Source organism: Poromitra crassiceps (genome assembly GCF_964638095.1).
Source record: "Poromitra crassiceps genome assembly, chromosome: 1".
Lineage (NCBI taxonomy): Eukaryota > Metazoa > Chordata > Actinopteri > Beryciformes > Melamphaidae > Poromitra > Poromitra crassiceps.
Genome location: NC_139623.1, coordinates 30,067,614 through 30,082,340, shown reverse-complemented (window position 1 = coordinate 30,082,340; position 14,727 = coordinate 30,067,614). Strand labels below are relative to the sequence as shown.

General features: G+C 41.1%; 1 protein-coding gene across 4 annotated transcripts; it reads right to left on the bottom strand.

Moving 5' to 3' along the window:
* Positions 1–950: 950 nt before the first annotated feature.
* On the bottom strand, positions 951–14,411 carry rnf167 (ring finger protein 167). 4 transcript variants are annotated; one of them, XM_083636314.1, is made up of 10 exons: positions 14,392–14,411; positions 10,600–10,730; positions 10,397–10,477; positions 10,167–10,304; positions 9,983–10,070; positions 9,752–9,842; positions 6,344–6,449; positions 6,100–6,193; positions 5,214–5,294; positions 951–3,875 (listed from the first exon to the last, which is right to left on the bottom strand). In XM_083636314.1, exons 2-10 carry the CDS (start codon positions 10,702–10,704, stop codon positions 3,448–3,450), a joined length of 1,212 nt encoding a protein of 403 aa, XP_083492440.1. In that variant the 5' UTR covers positions 10,705–10,730; positions 14,392–14,411; the 3' UTR covers positions 951–3,447. The 4 variants fall into 4 exon arrangements, with proteins under 4 accessions (XP_083492440.1, XP_083492437.1, XP_083492439.1 ...); XM_083636311.1 differs by having other exon boundaries at positions 14,076–14,402; XM_083636313.1 differs by having other exon boundaries at positions 14,258–14,402.
* Positions 14,412–14,727: the final 316 nt, after the last annotated feature.

Here is a 14,727-nt window from a genome sequence, read left to right as displayed (position 1 = left end):
TTAGTTATCAAAAGGAGATCACAAAGAATAGCCTAAATGTGTGTGATTTGGTTAAAGATAGTTCAGATACAGTAGTTTTTGGAAATGTTACTGTTTTTCCCACTTTCTCAGTCAGAAACAGATAAATGGCCTTCAGTATTTGGTGTAGTCTGAAGTATGTCAAACGGCAAAATCAGGCTATCTTGGCTCAATAGTTGAGCGTCTATGGGATCAAATAACATAATCATGATTCCATAGACACCCAGGAAATAAGCAAGGGGGGCGACTTTTTCCATGCTTTGTCTAGTGGGAGGCCCACAGTCTCCGACTTTGAAAACCCCTGATATGTGATATACTCAACATTTTTGTGTTTTTCTCCCCAATTGTACTTGGTGTAATTGCTCCACAATAGCACTAGCAGTGGGGAGTAGCTAGCACTAGCACATGCTTCCTCCAATACATGTGCAGTCGCCAGCTGCTTCTTTTCACCTGACAGTGAGGAGTTTCACCGGCAGGACGTAGCGCATGGGTAGCCTGGGTAAACCCATCCCCCACGTGACCTGCTCTCAGACCTGTTCTCGATAGTGACTGGGAACTGAGAGAGCAGGTCACGTGGTGGCTGGGTTTACCTAGGCTAGCCCATGGGGTGATCACACTATTCACCCCAGTTCCCGTCCCCTATGAACAGGCTCCCCGATCGACCAGAGGCACTAGTGCAGCGACCAGGACTCATACCCCACCGGCTTCCCACCCGCAGACACGGCCAATTGTACAAATTGTACTTGAATTGCGGTACACTCATCAATGTACAGTACATTGTATGTTAACGTTATACTGCAGGTTCACACTGCAATAAGTTAATTGTAAGATAAAGTGTTACCCCATTTTCCTAAATTACGCAAGTCACCACACTAGCATGTTTCAGCATCATTTAATCATAAATCACACGTTTAAATGTGGGTTTCCACAGATTAATTGTGTTTAGAATTCCTATAGTTCCTGAAAACAGCTTTATATCTGATAATTAAGTATATATGAACATTATATTTATTGAAACTATATAAATCTGTTATTTAGGTGTGATCATCTAGCCACATTCTAATTAGAGGAAAAAATTAACATTTTGCAATTTGGGGATCAGTTGTTCAGGTTTCAATTAACAGTTGAGATTCTAGAATGGAGACCAAGAAAGTATACAGTACAAAAGACATTTGAAGCATACTGCAAATAGCCATCCAGCCAGCGTCCCAGCTTGTATGTGCAGTATTCTATGATACAGACTGTTGCCAAACTTGTCTCAATCAAACTTTTAGTCAATAAACACTGAAAGATAAAGCTGGAATGTTATCATGGTTACAGTCTGAGCAATTCCCCCATTCAAAAATCCCAGGTCTAAATAATCTAAGTAAATAACATTTATCTGGATCACATATAAATATAGTCACGTCTAGGTAAAGAAGTATGGGAAAATGTTATACAATACTTATTTGTTTTGTGAATGCTCCACCTTACTCAAAGCTTGAATAAAATACAAAACCTAGCTACTGTAATTGTCAGTGTATCATCACTTATGGTAAGCTAGATACAATATAGTGTATTTATTTGGAACAGTGAAACAGTTTGGCTTAAACTACTTCATACAATTTACAGTTGTACTACCACCCATTACATAAATCGCATGACCGATTCAACCCCACCCAGAAGAAAGTCTTCACACAAGTTGTGGTACCAGAGATGAGAAAAACAAACAGCTGGTTAGCATGTCCAAATGTCCAGGTCCAAACCAAGCATTCTGCCTGAACTGCTGTTGGCTATTTGCAGTGAACATTAGTAGCACATATCATTTGGACTAAGCTGATAGCCTCCTCTTTCCTGTTCTTCACTATAAAACAAATCTGGAGACATGGGGACAAGATCAAAATGTCCTAACCTATATAACACAAGCTATAGAAGAAATAAAAATACAAGTGTGAATTATGTCCCTTCAATATGTAGATAAAGGCCAATGTAAGGCAAATGCTATTTTCTCTCTCTCTAAAAAATACGTCCAGGGTTCCAGGGTTTAACATTTCATCGATGACATTCTGTATAAAATTTTAAAAATATCAACACAGTATTTATATATCTACATTCTATTGATTCAAGGAGCCAAAACAAAACTAAATGTTCTGAGACCAAACTCATTAACTCTCACTAAAGCATTTACATATGACTGACCTTTAATATGTTGCTATTATACCTGAGTTTGTTCAACTTAACAAACTGTATAATGCTAAAAAAAAAAAAAAATCAGACTGACCATATAACACAGTCAATAAGATACAAAGTAAAAGCAGCAGAAATGTATAACATCTTTAGAAGATTATATGAGTGTCATGTACTGTGGAATTACACAGAGAAATCTCAAAATACAGCTTTAAAACATGTTCATAAAAAGTTGAAGCGATTAAAAAATATCAGGAAGACAAACATTTCCCCTCCATTGGCATATCCTCATTAGCAAGTGATTCATAAAAGAAACAAACCTCCAAATATTAATCTATGATTGAGGCAACATAGTCCTCAAACTGCACTAACCTGACATAAGCTGTATAGTGCATACAGAGTACAGAATATACTGTATGAGAGCTTTTAAGTTTCCATTACAAACTTGACCACAGAATTTGTTCCGTTTAGCTACACAGAATCTGGGACTAGTTGCACAAAGCACTTTAAGTTAAGATTTTCCCTAGGGTCCGATTGAATGTGTCCATAAAATTAAATCGGTTGCACAAAACACCCTTAAATCTTCTCCTTAAGGTTAAACATTTTAAGGAAAACGTAAGCACAAGATTTAAGGGTGTTTTGTGCAACTGATTCTATTGTATGGACACCTTAACTCTGACTCTAAGGAAAATCTTAACTTAAGGTCCTTTGTGCAACCGGCCTCTGACCTTTAACCTCAGCCTTAAACTACTCATATCATATTCTACTTCAACAGTACATTTAGAGCACTATCATTGAGACAATCTAGTGGCTCATTTATTTTGTGCAACACCAGTGGTTAGGTCATGTGGAGTGAAGTTGTTACAACATGCATTCAACCAATGAGGCCTGCTCTTAAAAGATGGTGTAGTAGAAGTTTGTGCATGTGTGCATGGTGTGGAGTGATATATTGTATGTGTGCATGGTGTGGAGTGATAGATGTGTGCATGGTGTAGAGTGATGCATGGTGTAGAGTGATAGACTTCATCAAAATCTTTGATTTATCTAAATTTGCTGACAAATGCATGTGCTTCAACACAAACAAGCAGGCCTCCTGTGATTATTGGGTAAAAGATACTGTTACAACCAACCAAAGTGGTGAATATTCTAAAATATCTAGCTGAGAAATCTTTGTAACCACAAATCCACACTACTTGAAATTGTAGTGTGATAATTGCACGCCTGGCGACAGAAATACCTTATCAGACAGCTAACTTTAGGCCCTCAGACCCCAACTGCACCCCTACCAATGAGTTGAGCAGTGTCATCGTTGGTGTGGTGTGTGTCCTCTCCCGTGTCGTCACTTTCTGAGTCCGTTTCCTCCTGGGGGGAATAGTAGCCTTCAAAGCCCAGGATGGGTGAGTCGCAGGGGGCAGGGGAGGCCAGGCACTGGGCAGTGGTTACTGTGGTGGGAGTGGCTGAATAGGGCCCCGGGCTGCTAGAGGGGGATCCTGGGTTGGAGGGGCGAAGCAGAGGAGTGCGCTCATTGTCAGCTTCGCCCTCTGTTCCTTCTTCCTCTCCGCGTCTTGTCACGTCCTCCTCAGACTCAGACTCCGACTGCTCCGGGTTTTGCCGGGTGACGCGCTGTTTGCACACAGGACACGTCTTCTTGGTCTGCGTGAGCCAGGGGTCTACACACTTGCAGTGGTAGGCTGAAGAGAAAGAGGGATTTAAGGACATTGTGGAAACAGACATGGTATAATATAATGGTATATTATAGAAGTTCCTTTGACTGAAACACTTTGGGAAGTTTCTCAGATGACCGAAGGATTTATTTTCGTATACAGCAAGATACTACCTTTCGGTAAGATGAACACAGGTTACTGATGCACTTGGAAGTGACTATTTTTGCTGAAATGATGTATTATGTAGCCTGGTATCCAGCCCCATATGAATCGCAGCTGTCGGCACTCTTCCAATGGGTCCGGACCACTGGTCTGGACGCAAGGCTATCCACTGGCGATTATTTCAGACAGAGTGTCTGAGATGTCTGATTGGCTGGTCGAGGTAGGCAGTGGGACTAATCTACAGTTGACGCATTACTACAGAGCGCAGCAACAACATACAGGTGGTATGTTAACAGCTAGCTAGCTGTTAGCTATGCTAGATAAGCCCACTATCTGCTGCTGTAACCACTTCACCAGTCTTAAAACACCACTGTGAGTGACCAAAGTTTTTGCCTGACAGCTTTTTCCAGTAAGCCCATCAGCATTGAAATGCGTTGGCCGGTTGTTGAGCTGCTTGCGGCTTGCAGCTAAAGTTAATGTTTTTACGGTGGTTGCAGCAGACAAAGAATATTGAAGGCAAGAGATGAAGCTATTGTGCTTTTTTGACAACAGCACTCCTGCCATGTGGTTGCAGTGGAAGAATCTATTAGCCTTCAGTTCTTATCAATTTAAGTTCTTTGGCACAGAATTGTCAAAGTCATCCTGCTTTGCTACTGTTTTTGGTCAAAGAGTTCGATGATTGAGAGACCAGACAGCAACCAATCAGTTGGGGCTGAAAAATACGTCACCGGATCAGTGACTAATAGGCTTGTGTGTGTCCAGACCCCAATGAAGGATTCATTGAGGCTGGATACCAGCTGATGCTATATTATCTGTGGATTTACCACTAGAAATGAAATCCAAGTATGGGATACATCCAGGACCTTAAAAGGAAAAGTCCCCCCTCAGATATTACAGATCTTTTTGTTTGAGACAGAACGGTCAAGTTTCTCTGTGTAACTTTACCTTACTATGTTACATGAATAAATCTCCCAGACCAGTTTATTACAGAAGCCAATCCAAATAAATTATTTAGCTACACGTACATCATATCCACAACAAAATGAAGTGAGAGGACTGTGAGGGAGCCTCATCTACTGAGACTAATGTTTTCCAGATTTACCTTGGGAAAGGTTTACATTTATAGATCTAGACATTAAACATGTTCACATACTGTACTTTTCATAATTCACATCATACCAACATATAAAATAGTATGATTACCATGTGAACAAGGTAGAACCCGCAGCTTGTCTCCTTCTTCATACTCATCCAGACAGATTGCACACACATCATAGTCATCACCTGAGAGAGGAGAAAGTCACCAACTTTAATCAATCAAACTCTTTTCACAGCAGCCATTTTGTGTCTCAAAGGCAGGGTAAACACAGGTGTAACCAAAACATTAATGATGGTTTCCAACTTCTATTCCAATTAGGTGTTCCAGTGCCTTCATTAATGTTTTGGTTGCACCTGTGTTTACCTCGCCTTTGAGACACAAAATGGCTCCTGTGAAAAAGGTATTTCCGGGGTCTATAACTGACAATCTCCATCTGAGTGTAAGAATTCTTTCCCAAAGCAAAATGTTCCACTGAAAATGAGAAACTGATTGGACTTGGAGAATGTTTTAGCTTTACACACTACATTAGGATATATTCCATAATAGTTCTCATATTTTAAAATAATATCCAAATATACCCAAAACAACCTTGCATACTCATATTTTCTATCATTTTAAACCAATTCTGTGTGGAGCTATACATTGATACGATACACCAAATTAGTAAATAGAAAGTCCTGCTTTAGTATACCTTAAACTTAACACCAAAAATGATCAATGAACTCAAGAGTTAAAATTCACAAGAAGAAACAGGATAGGAAAACCAGATTATGAAACTCAGCATACTTGTTTCTCAACATTCCTGAAGATAACACTAACAACTGTTTTACAACGTGGTTGTGACATTCAGTACACTGCAGTGCCGACAGATCTTTTTTTTTTTCTTTTTTTCAGTGTGATAGATGATTAAACAGTGAAAACTGGGGCGAATGTCTAAATTCTTTGGAAATTGCCTTAGAAACATTACAAAACAAACACCAATAAAGTTACCTTTCCTAAACTTGTGGATTGGAATCCGCTTCAGTTGATCCTTGGACAAGCGATTTTTCCTCAGCCTTTTTCTGTACTGTACACAACGTACAATCTGAACCAAAACAAAACCAGAAATCAATAGATAATGATATTGTTGTGACAATGACATTGACACTCACCATGCAAGAATCAATTTGTTTTTCAATTTCCTAGTGTGTCTGATACTTGCAGTTAGAATAAATGTTACACAATATAAACTTACCAAGATGACAACCATCACAAGAATGATCATGCCAACCACTCCAGTGAAAGGAATGAGATAGTATGAGAGTGGGAAAGCAAACTCTGGCTTGAGAATCACATAGGCCCTGTGCACCAAAAAAAGACAGTTTAGCATCTGGATCATGACACGGTCACACAAATGCACCCCTTGCACCTCAAAGTCAGCATAACATCACATGTACATGAGCGATATTAATACTGTCTAATTCTGTTTCCTCTTTGGGATTGTAGTTCTTAAAGGCCCAAACTTGAGGTGTAATATAGTTGAGTCAGTCGCATGATTACTGGCTTTATTTATTTACTGATTTATTGCACAGCCATGCAAGGCTGTAACAACATGCAGCCAAAGACGATGGGATTCAAGCAAGACGGCCCAACTTCAACTCACTTCCTGTCATTTTGTCACCTATATACAGTATATATATATCAATCAATCAATCAAACTTTATTGCAGCCAAAGGCCAAAAGGTACAAAACAGGACATGTATATAAATAACAACATTTTAAAGCTAAAAACAGGTCCATCATTAGGTCGTCATCATATAAGTTTGCCAACAAACAATATTTGTGGAAACCTAACTTGTGCATACACAGGGACTGACCATGGGGCACCACCCCACCAATAAAAAGTTAGTAAAACTTACATTGTGCATACTTAAGGACTGACCGTAGGGTACAACCCCACACAGCCAAGAGTCATAAGAGGCATATATATATATATATATATATATATATATATATCATCAGTGATGATATATATATATATATATATATATATATATATACATACATACACACATATATACATATATATAAGACTGGCTACAGTATCATGCTGGGGCTGTATTGATGAGTTTGTCGCCAAAGAGAAAAACAGAAACAACGCGTTTGTCATCGTTAGTAACTCAATGAAGCTGGAAACCATTCGTGACCATGAACAGAGCAAGTGTCACTTTGGCTGCATGTCTGTGTCCCGGTCTCAATTGGAGTCTCTCCTCCCAAGACCATCTGTGGCTGCACTGTACTAGCGATGTCAGAGCAGACTACCATGAAGATGAAGATGTTTAGGACTGTACACGCCATTGGCAAGAAGGCAAGACCCTTTACTGACTTTGAGTGGATGGTAATTAGGGCAATCACCTAATAAAAATCCGGCTCCATCGTGTGTGTGTGTGTGTGTGTCAGAGCATGTGAGCGGAGGGAGCGGGGAGCGAGCGCGGGGATTTTGGCTTGAGCGGTGAGCGGGGACCAGAGTGGTACCGGAGCGAAAGTTGGAGTTGCACCGATCACCCGCTCAGTCCCGCTCCAGTTTCGATCACAACATGTTCGAACCAGAATGCATCGGTGCGTGGGCATGTGCATGCCCACTATCTTCTTGCCAGCTGCTGCGAGATGAGAAGGAAGAGACTCATGGACCCTCACTCAAGACAGACAGAATGTTTGTTTATTCATGTAATAAAAACGTTCAATAATAGCCTGATGCCCCTCGGGCTATTATTGAACATGTAATAAGCGGTATACTTATATACTTTTCTGCCTCGCGCTCCTGCATCTCCGCAGCGGGGCTGCTGCGTGCGTAATTACGCAGCGTACTGAGAGCCACGCTGAGTGATGCCGCTCGAAGAAGTTGAATTACGTTGCACCAGCACACATTTTATTTATCAGCTTTTTTTCATTAGTTTCTATTTAAGCATTATACAACAGGTAGTTCCGGCCGAGCAATTTGATTGGACAAGAGGGATCCTACGAGTGTCGTTATTTCATGATAACGCACTGGCGCTTCACTGTGTGTAGATCACTCCGCTTCACAGCTGCCCTAATCAACAAAACGCTTCACAGCTGTAGAGTAGACAGTAGTAAAGTAGACAGCCTGCAGTTAATTAGGCTGATTAGGCTACATTTTCAGCAAAGCAGAAAGCTGAGGGACTATTTTTGTTGGCGGAGGAATAAATACAGAAATCATCTATTTTCTCAGCTTTTTGTCATTTTTTAATCCGCTTTGTTTAATAGAGCTGTTGTATAAAAGCAATATCACACTCGAGGCCGTGCTGTTGTTGTCTAATATTGGCACTGCTGTGATTATCTTCGGCACTCGGCTTGCGGCCTCGTACCTACGACCGAATCACAGCAGTGCCGATATTAGCCAACAACCGCACTCCCTCTCATGTGATATTGCTTAAATATCACACGAGAGGGAGTGCTGTTGTTGGCTAATATCGGCACTGCTGTGATTCGGTCATAGGTACGAGGCCGCAGGCCGAGTGCCGAAGATAATCACAGCAGTGCCAATATTAGCCAACAACCGCACTCCCTCTCATGTGATATTGCTTAAATATCACACGAGAGGGAGTGCTGTTGTTGGCTAATATCGGCACTGCTGTGATTCAGTCGTAGGTACGAGGCCGCAGGCCAAGTGCCGAAGATAATCACAGCAGTGCCGATATTAGACAACAACAGCACGGCCTCGAGTGTGATATTGCTTTTATACAACAGCTCTATTAAACAAAGTGGATTAAAAAAATGACAAAAAGCGGAGAAAATATATGATTTCTCTATTTATTCCTCCGCCAAAAAAAAATAGTCCCCTCAGCTTTCTGCTTTGCCGAAAATCTAGCCTAATCAGCCTAATTAACTGCAGGCTGTCTACTTTACTACTGTCTACTCTACAGCTGTGAAGCGTTTTGTTGATTAGAGCAGCTGTGAAGCGGAGTGATCTACACACAGTGAAGCGCCAGTGCGTTATCATGAAATATCGGCACTGGTAGGATCCCTCTTGTCCAATCAAATTGCTCGGCCGGAATTACCTGTTGTACAATAATCTATATACATCGAATCCAACCAATTTAGTCTGATAATTCATGAGCGAATTGTATCTATTTTTTTCTGCCAGCATTCGTCATTTTCCCCTTGGCGCACAAGCCACACATAAAGACACATATACGCTATTAGGCTATTGCTTTAAGGGCTGCGGCCGGGTGTGACAACGAACATGCAGCCGATTCTGCTGAGCTCATGTTATTTGTAGTGAGCACTGCCCATTGCCCAGGCGTTTAAACACAAATTAAAATGCCCTGGCCTTTTTATCTTTTTTATTCTTTTGAGCGGAGCGGTGAGTGGGAGAAGGTGAAATCTGTATCGAGCGGGGAACGGTCTGGAGCGGAGCGGCCGTGAGCGCTGGAGCGGGTGGAAAGGGCCGCTCCATGAGCGAGAAGCGGTAATTATCACCGATCCACTCTGCTCACATGCTCTGGTGTGTGTGTGTGTGTGAGTGAGTGTGAGAGAGACACAAAAATGTGATTTATTATTTTGGCCGGTAAAAAATATGCTTGGCCAGTGAGTCAAAAAGTTACTTTCTGGCCCTGTGTGTGTGTGTTTACTTACTACTTACCCTTGTTCTGGAATGATGAAGCTCCTGAGAATTTCGGAGGCGTAGTAGCTGGTGAATACTGAGGGGATCTCAATCTCGTCAGCAATGGTGCCTGTGCAAAGATCAAAACAGAAGAACACTGAAGAGCTAATCTTTAGATAGAAAGTTTATGGTAGTGGCCATCATATTATTTAGGCCATTTTACCGTAAAATGTTTTGAATGGGTAAATTCATTTTAGAAAGAATATTCACCATTGCTGTAGTTCATACTGAGCAGATTGTCAGAATACATGTTGTGAACGATGGCGGCGCTGAATCCAGCTTGCTGTGCATGCAGCACCTGTAAACCAACCCCTCGCATTAGCCCAGTTTGTTTCACAAACAATACAAAGTATTAAATGTCATTCAAATAGACGACATCACAATGATCACTGACCTTTATATCGAAATTACAATCATAGCGTCTGATGAGAGCTATGAATTTGGTGATGTTAGCATCACTGGGTGGTGGCAGTGCAGGGGGGGGTTCTATTGCTGTACAGCCATTAACTGGACGTGACTCCACCAATATGCCCTTGTGGACACAAAGACAAAAACGTTACTATTATGGAGGATCACAACCTATGTTTTTCTGTATGATTCCCCTCTCCATGTCTCCACTCTCACCATTAGTCCAACCTTGGGTAGTGTGGATCCAAAAAAGGCAGGCAGATCCTCAAATAACATGGAGGTCATATTGCTGTAGTGCTGGGGGTGGGGCAATTACAATATGGATGGGGGGGGGGAGAGTAAAAGTTATACCATGGCAATTTCTGGATAATTGAAGGAGTCACATCAAAGCTAAAGCATGAAGCCCCAGGATTACTCACAGCGTAGATATAGGCGTGCGTGGGTGAGGGTGCCAGTGTGCAGCACAAGGCCAGGGCAAGGACGCTCAATCGAGCTCCCATGCACCACACACCCATGCGTATCATCCTGGTTCACTGATGATTACAATGAACTGTGGGAAAAGATAAGACAAAATAAATTACACACCCCAGACAAGACTGGGCATTTTTCCTGACTCTTCCGGTTTCTCAATCTGAAGTTCATCTTGCACCCTCAGTATATAAATTTGGCAGCAATAACATCCCGACGCAAATAGACAAGGTATGCAGTAAAATAAATCCACATGGATTTGCACCCAGATCGGCTCTGGTGAGCCGGTCTTTACTTATGTTTAATCGACATTGCACCTTTGTTTCAGAAAGCAATAATGCTACATTGTCCCGTGATTATATGTTGCAATGTTATACATTTTACTAACTATTTATTTCGTTTCCCAATGTTAGTCCAGACGGCTTATCACTTTAACTCTGACCTGGTAACATCAGAGACTTCTTTTTGTTGATAAGATTCATATCTCACTAAATAAATAAGCAGATAATATTGGCTAATCATCCCATTAGTTGATATTCTCAATAGCTGTTCATTGTCTATGCAAAACAGGTTATTCTGGCCCTAGCATGGAAATCAAGCTCACATGGGCCTGGAAAATAATGAGTAAACAAAGGGGGATTTAAAGGTGTAGTTAGCTAACAACCGTACATAACGTTACCTTATTAGTATCCCTAGTGTTCGGGTTTCTCACATGCCAGGCAGTAAAAATGACAAGATAGATTTCCCTTGCTCAGTATATACATTTGGCAGCAATAACATCCTGATGCAAATAGACAAGGTATGCAGTAAAATAAATCCACATGGATTTGCACCCAAGGACGATTATAAACTGGTTTTCCAACAGGAAGTCTGCATCAACGGCATCAAGATTTGTTCTCTGTGTTCATGGTTTAGCTGTGAAAACAGCCTAACACTGAAGTAGTTGCTACAAGCTTTGTTAAACGGAAATGCTGTAAAGGCTACATCCTGCATTCCAGTTCCAATGGGAACTAGGAATATCCCAACCGAGCGATGTCACACCCGAGTCAATTTGGGAACCCAGTCAATTTTGGCACGTAAATAGACTCTGGGACAGCCGTGACTTTTTTTTAGGCTTCCTGTACAGCGCGAATCTTCCGCCCGGGACTTCCGCCTCCGCACAGTGCCGCTCTGTTGTTGTACCGACAAATTCTGGTCCCGAACGCTAGTGAATATATACGAATTTTGACGTTTAGCATTCAAAATAAAAGTGACGCAATGTATGTTTTTTTTAAAGCACCGCTGCGCGGAAGTGAAAGTCCCGACTCCCGGGCAGAAGATATGCGCTGTACAGGAAGCATAAAAAAGGGTACGGCTGTCCCAGAGTCTATTTACGTGCCAAAATAGACTCTGGGTTCCCAGATTGCACCCGAGTTGACTGCATTGCAGTAAAACAGTCGGAAAAACAGCCAGGGTTAGATCTATCGAGGCTAGCTATCGTTAGCAATAACTGTTGATAATGCACTACGTGGTTTTGTGCATACAAACACGGTAGCCACATAGATAGAAGTTACTAACTTAGAGAGTACTGTGTGTACGACTAATGATTTAATGCAACCCAAATAAGACAGAAGTGCTAATAAATAGTGTATTACTACAGCATTCACTACTATTTCTGTGGGGTGTGCCATCTTAGATTTTGAGGATGTGGTTGGTAACGTTCCCCTGAGTATCAAAATAGGAAATCCCAGTTCAGGTGACGTCACAAGGGCGTTCTCGACCTTTGAACTGGGAGATTACTAATTCCCAGTGCAACTGGAATGCAGAAACACTAGTATAGTTAAATTAGTTAGTTGAAGTTAGTTCAGTAGGTTTGTACAACAGAACGTCCCATCATGTGAAAGGAGCTCAGGAGAGCCAATGAGCAGCAACATTAAAAGCAGGATATAGCCCATCACCTGAAAATATTTGTGCGTTCCTTAATCGCAAAATAACTGGGATGTGGAGGCTAAATGGTGTCACATCCGTTTTGTTAGCGTTCCATTTGCAGAAAACTTGAGCTGGTAAGTTCACTGTTCATTGGTCAGATCCAGTCGCTAGCCAAGCTAGCCATTGTTAGCAATAACAGTTGATAACATTGCATTTCGCGCATACAAACACTGCAGCCTCATGTCCACACAGATAGAAGTTAGGCAGTGCTGTGTGTACAGCTGATTTAATGAGACACAAACAAAACAGAAGTGCTAAACAACATTACTACGATTATAACTACTGTTGTTGCGCGGCGCAGCCATCTTGGATTTTTGAGGTTGGGGCTGCTGAGGCTCCTACGAGTTTGGAATGGGAAATACCAGCTCTGGTGACGTCACCGTCCCAGCTCAAGACCTTTGAAGTCGTAAGATGACCAGTTCCCAGTTATAAAGGAATGCACAATGCTTCCTTTACAAACAAGTTAATGAAACTACCTCCCTATATCCTCCTGGATAAATCAGATTAAGGTTTTGGTATAATATAATGCATATTTTAGCTATAATTTCTGAAGATTAACGCTAGTAACAAACATGTTTGAATAACAGTTTATAAGTCTCATTGTCAACTTTTAAATTTGTCAATTTGATTCTGAAAGTTGCAAAAACATAATCACAATTCCCATTAGGATGACCTACTGTAATGTTTCTGTAAATAGAGTACAGTTTATTTTCCTGTAACTTCTAACTGTAGTTGATAACTAAAATAAAGTCAGTGCAGTATGGTTACAGCATAGCCGATTTCACTCAGAGGGCGATTGCAAGTTGCAACAGATAAGTGCATGCTCTGGCGAGCCGGTGTCATGTCGAGTTTTGCACCCCCGCCGAGAATTGCATCCCCACCTTCCGGGAGCATATTGTAATGATTTATACGGAAACGTAACTGTTTAAAAATGATACAATTGTCTGGGTAGACGTGATCTCCAAGCCAGGGGATCTGTCCTGGCTCATGGAGACCGACTTTGATGCATTAGATCCGCGTGGAGGTGACTTCCATGCTTGGGGATCTCTTCTGGCTCATGGACTTTGCTTATGTTTAATCGACATTGCACCTTTGCTTCAGAAAGCAATAATGCTACATTGCCCCATGATTATATGTTGCAATGTTATACATTTTTTTACTAACTATTTATTTCGTTTCCCAATGTTAGTCCAGACGGCTTATCACTTTAACTCTGACCTGGTAACATCAGAGACTTCTTTTTGTTGATAAGATTCATATCTCACTAAATAAATAAGCAGATAATATTGCCTAATCATCCCATTAGCGTTAGTTGATATTCTCAATAGCTGTTCATTGTCTATGCAAAACAGGTTATTCTGGCCCTAGCATGGAAATCAAGCTCACACGGGCCTCGAAAATAGAGTAAACAAAGGGGGATTTAAAGGTGTAGTTAGCTAACAACCGTACATAACGTTACCTTATTAGTATCCCTAGTGTTCGGGTTTCTCACATGCCAGGCAGTAAAAATGACAAGATAGATTTCCCTTGCTGGAGCGTGAATCCACAAGAACGCGAAGAAGGGATTAACGTTGGCTAGTGTTTACGAAATTAGCAGACGGTAGCGACCTAAAACATCTCGGTGACAGGATAATAAATTACCTCTCTGGAACACCTCTACATTATATCATACACAGTTGACAAGTTTGAATCGCTATACTAATTATCTTCGTTTTAAAACAAACGCTTTGTGCTGTGTTGCCAAACGTTAGCTTGCTGCCTAGCTTGCTGCTAACTTTTGTTGTCGTTTTTCTCCTACTTCTTCTTCTTCTTCTTCGCGTTTTTTGGCAGATTGCAATCCAATTGTTAAGGAGCATACCGCCACCTACTGTACCGGAGTATGCAATACAGGATCACATTTTTCCTACATCAGTCTATGAAAGAAATTAAATAAAATAAAGCTAAAAACAAACAAACAAACAAACAAACAAACAAACAAACAAAAAACGCCCCCCCCCCCCCCCCTACATTTTCTTCGTTTGAAGGAAATTGGAAATTGTGAACTCTGAAGAAAAGTAAAATTGTATTTAGCAGCCAACAAGAATGCTATTTATGACCAGTGGTTGTTGTTG

What these genes read in the sequence shown, in the direction of transcription:
- rnf167 (XM_083636314.1), bottom strand. Translation starts at nt 10,704, where the DNA reads ATGATACGCATGGGTGTGTGGTGCATGGGAGCTCGATTGAGCGTCCTT. An exon ending in ATTGTAATTTCGATATAAAG is followed by an intron (nt 10,071 to 10,166) that starts GTCAGTGATCAT and finishes GTTGGTTTACAG; the next exon opens with GTGCTGCATGCACAGCAAGC. An exon ending in AATCCACAAGTTTAGGAAAG is followed by an intron (nt 5,295 to 6,099) that starts GTAACTTTATTG and finishes CTCCTCTCTCAG; the next exon opens with GTGATGACTATGATGTGTGT.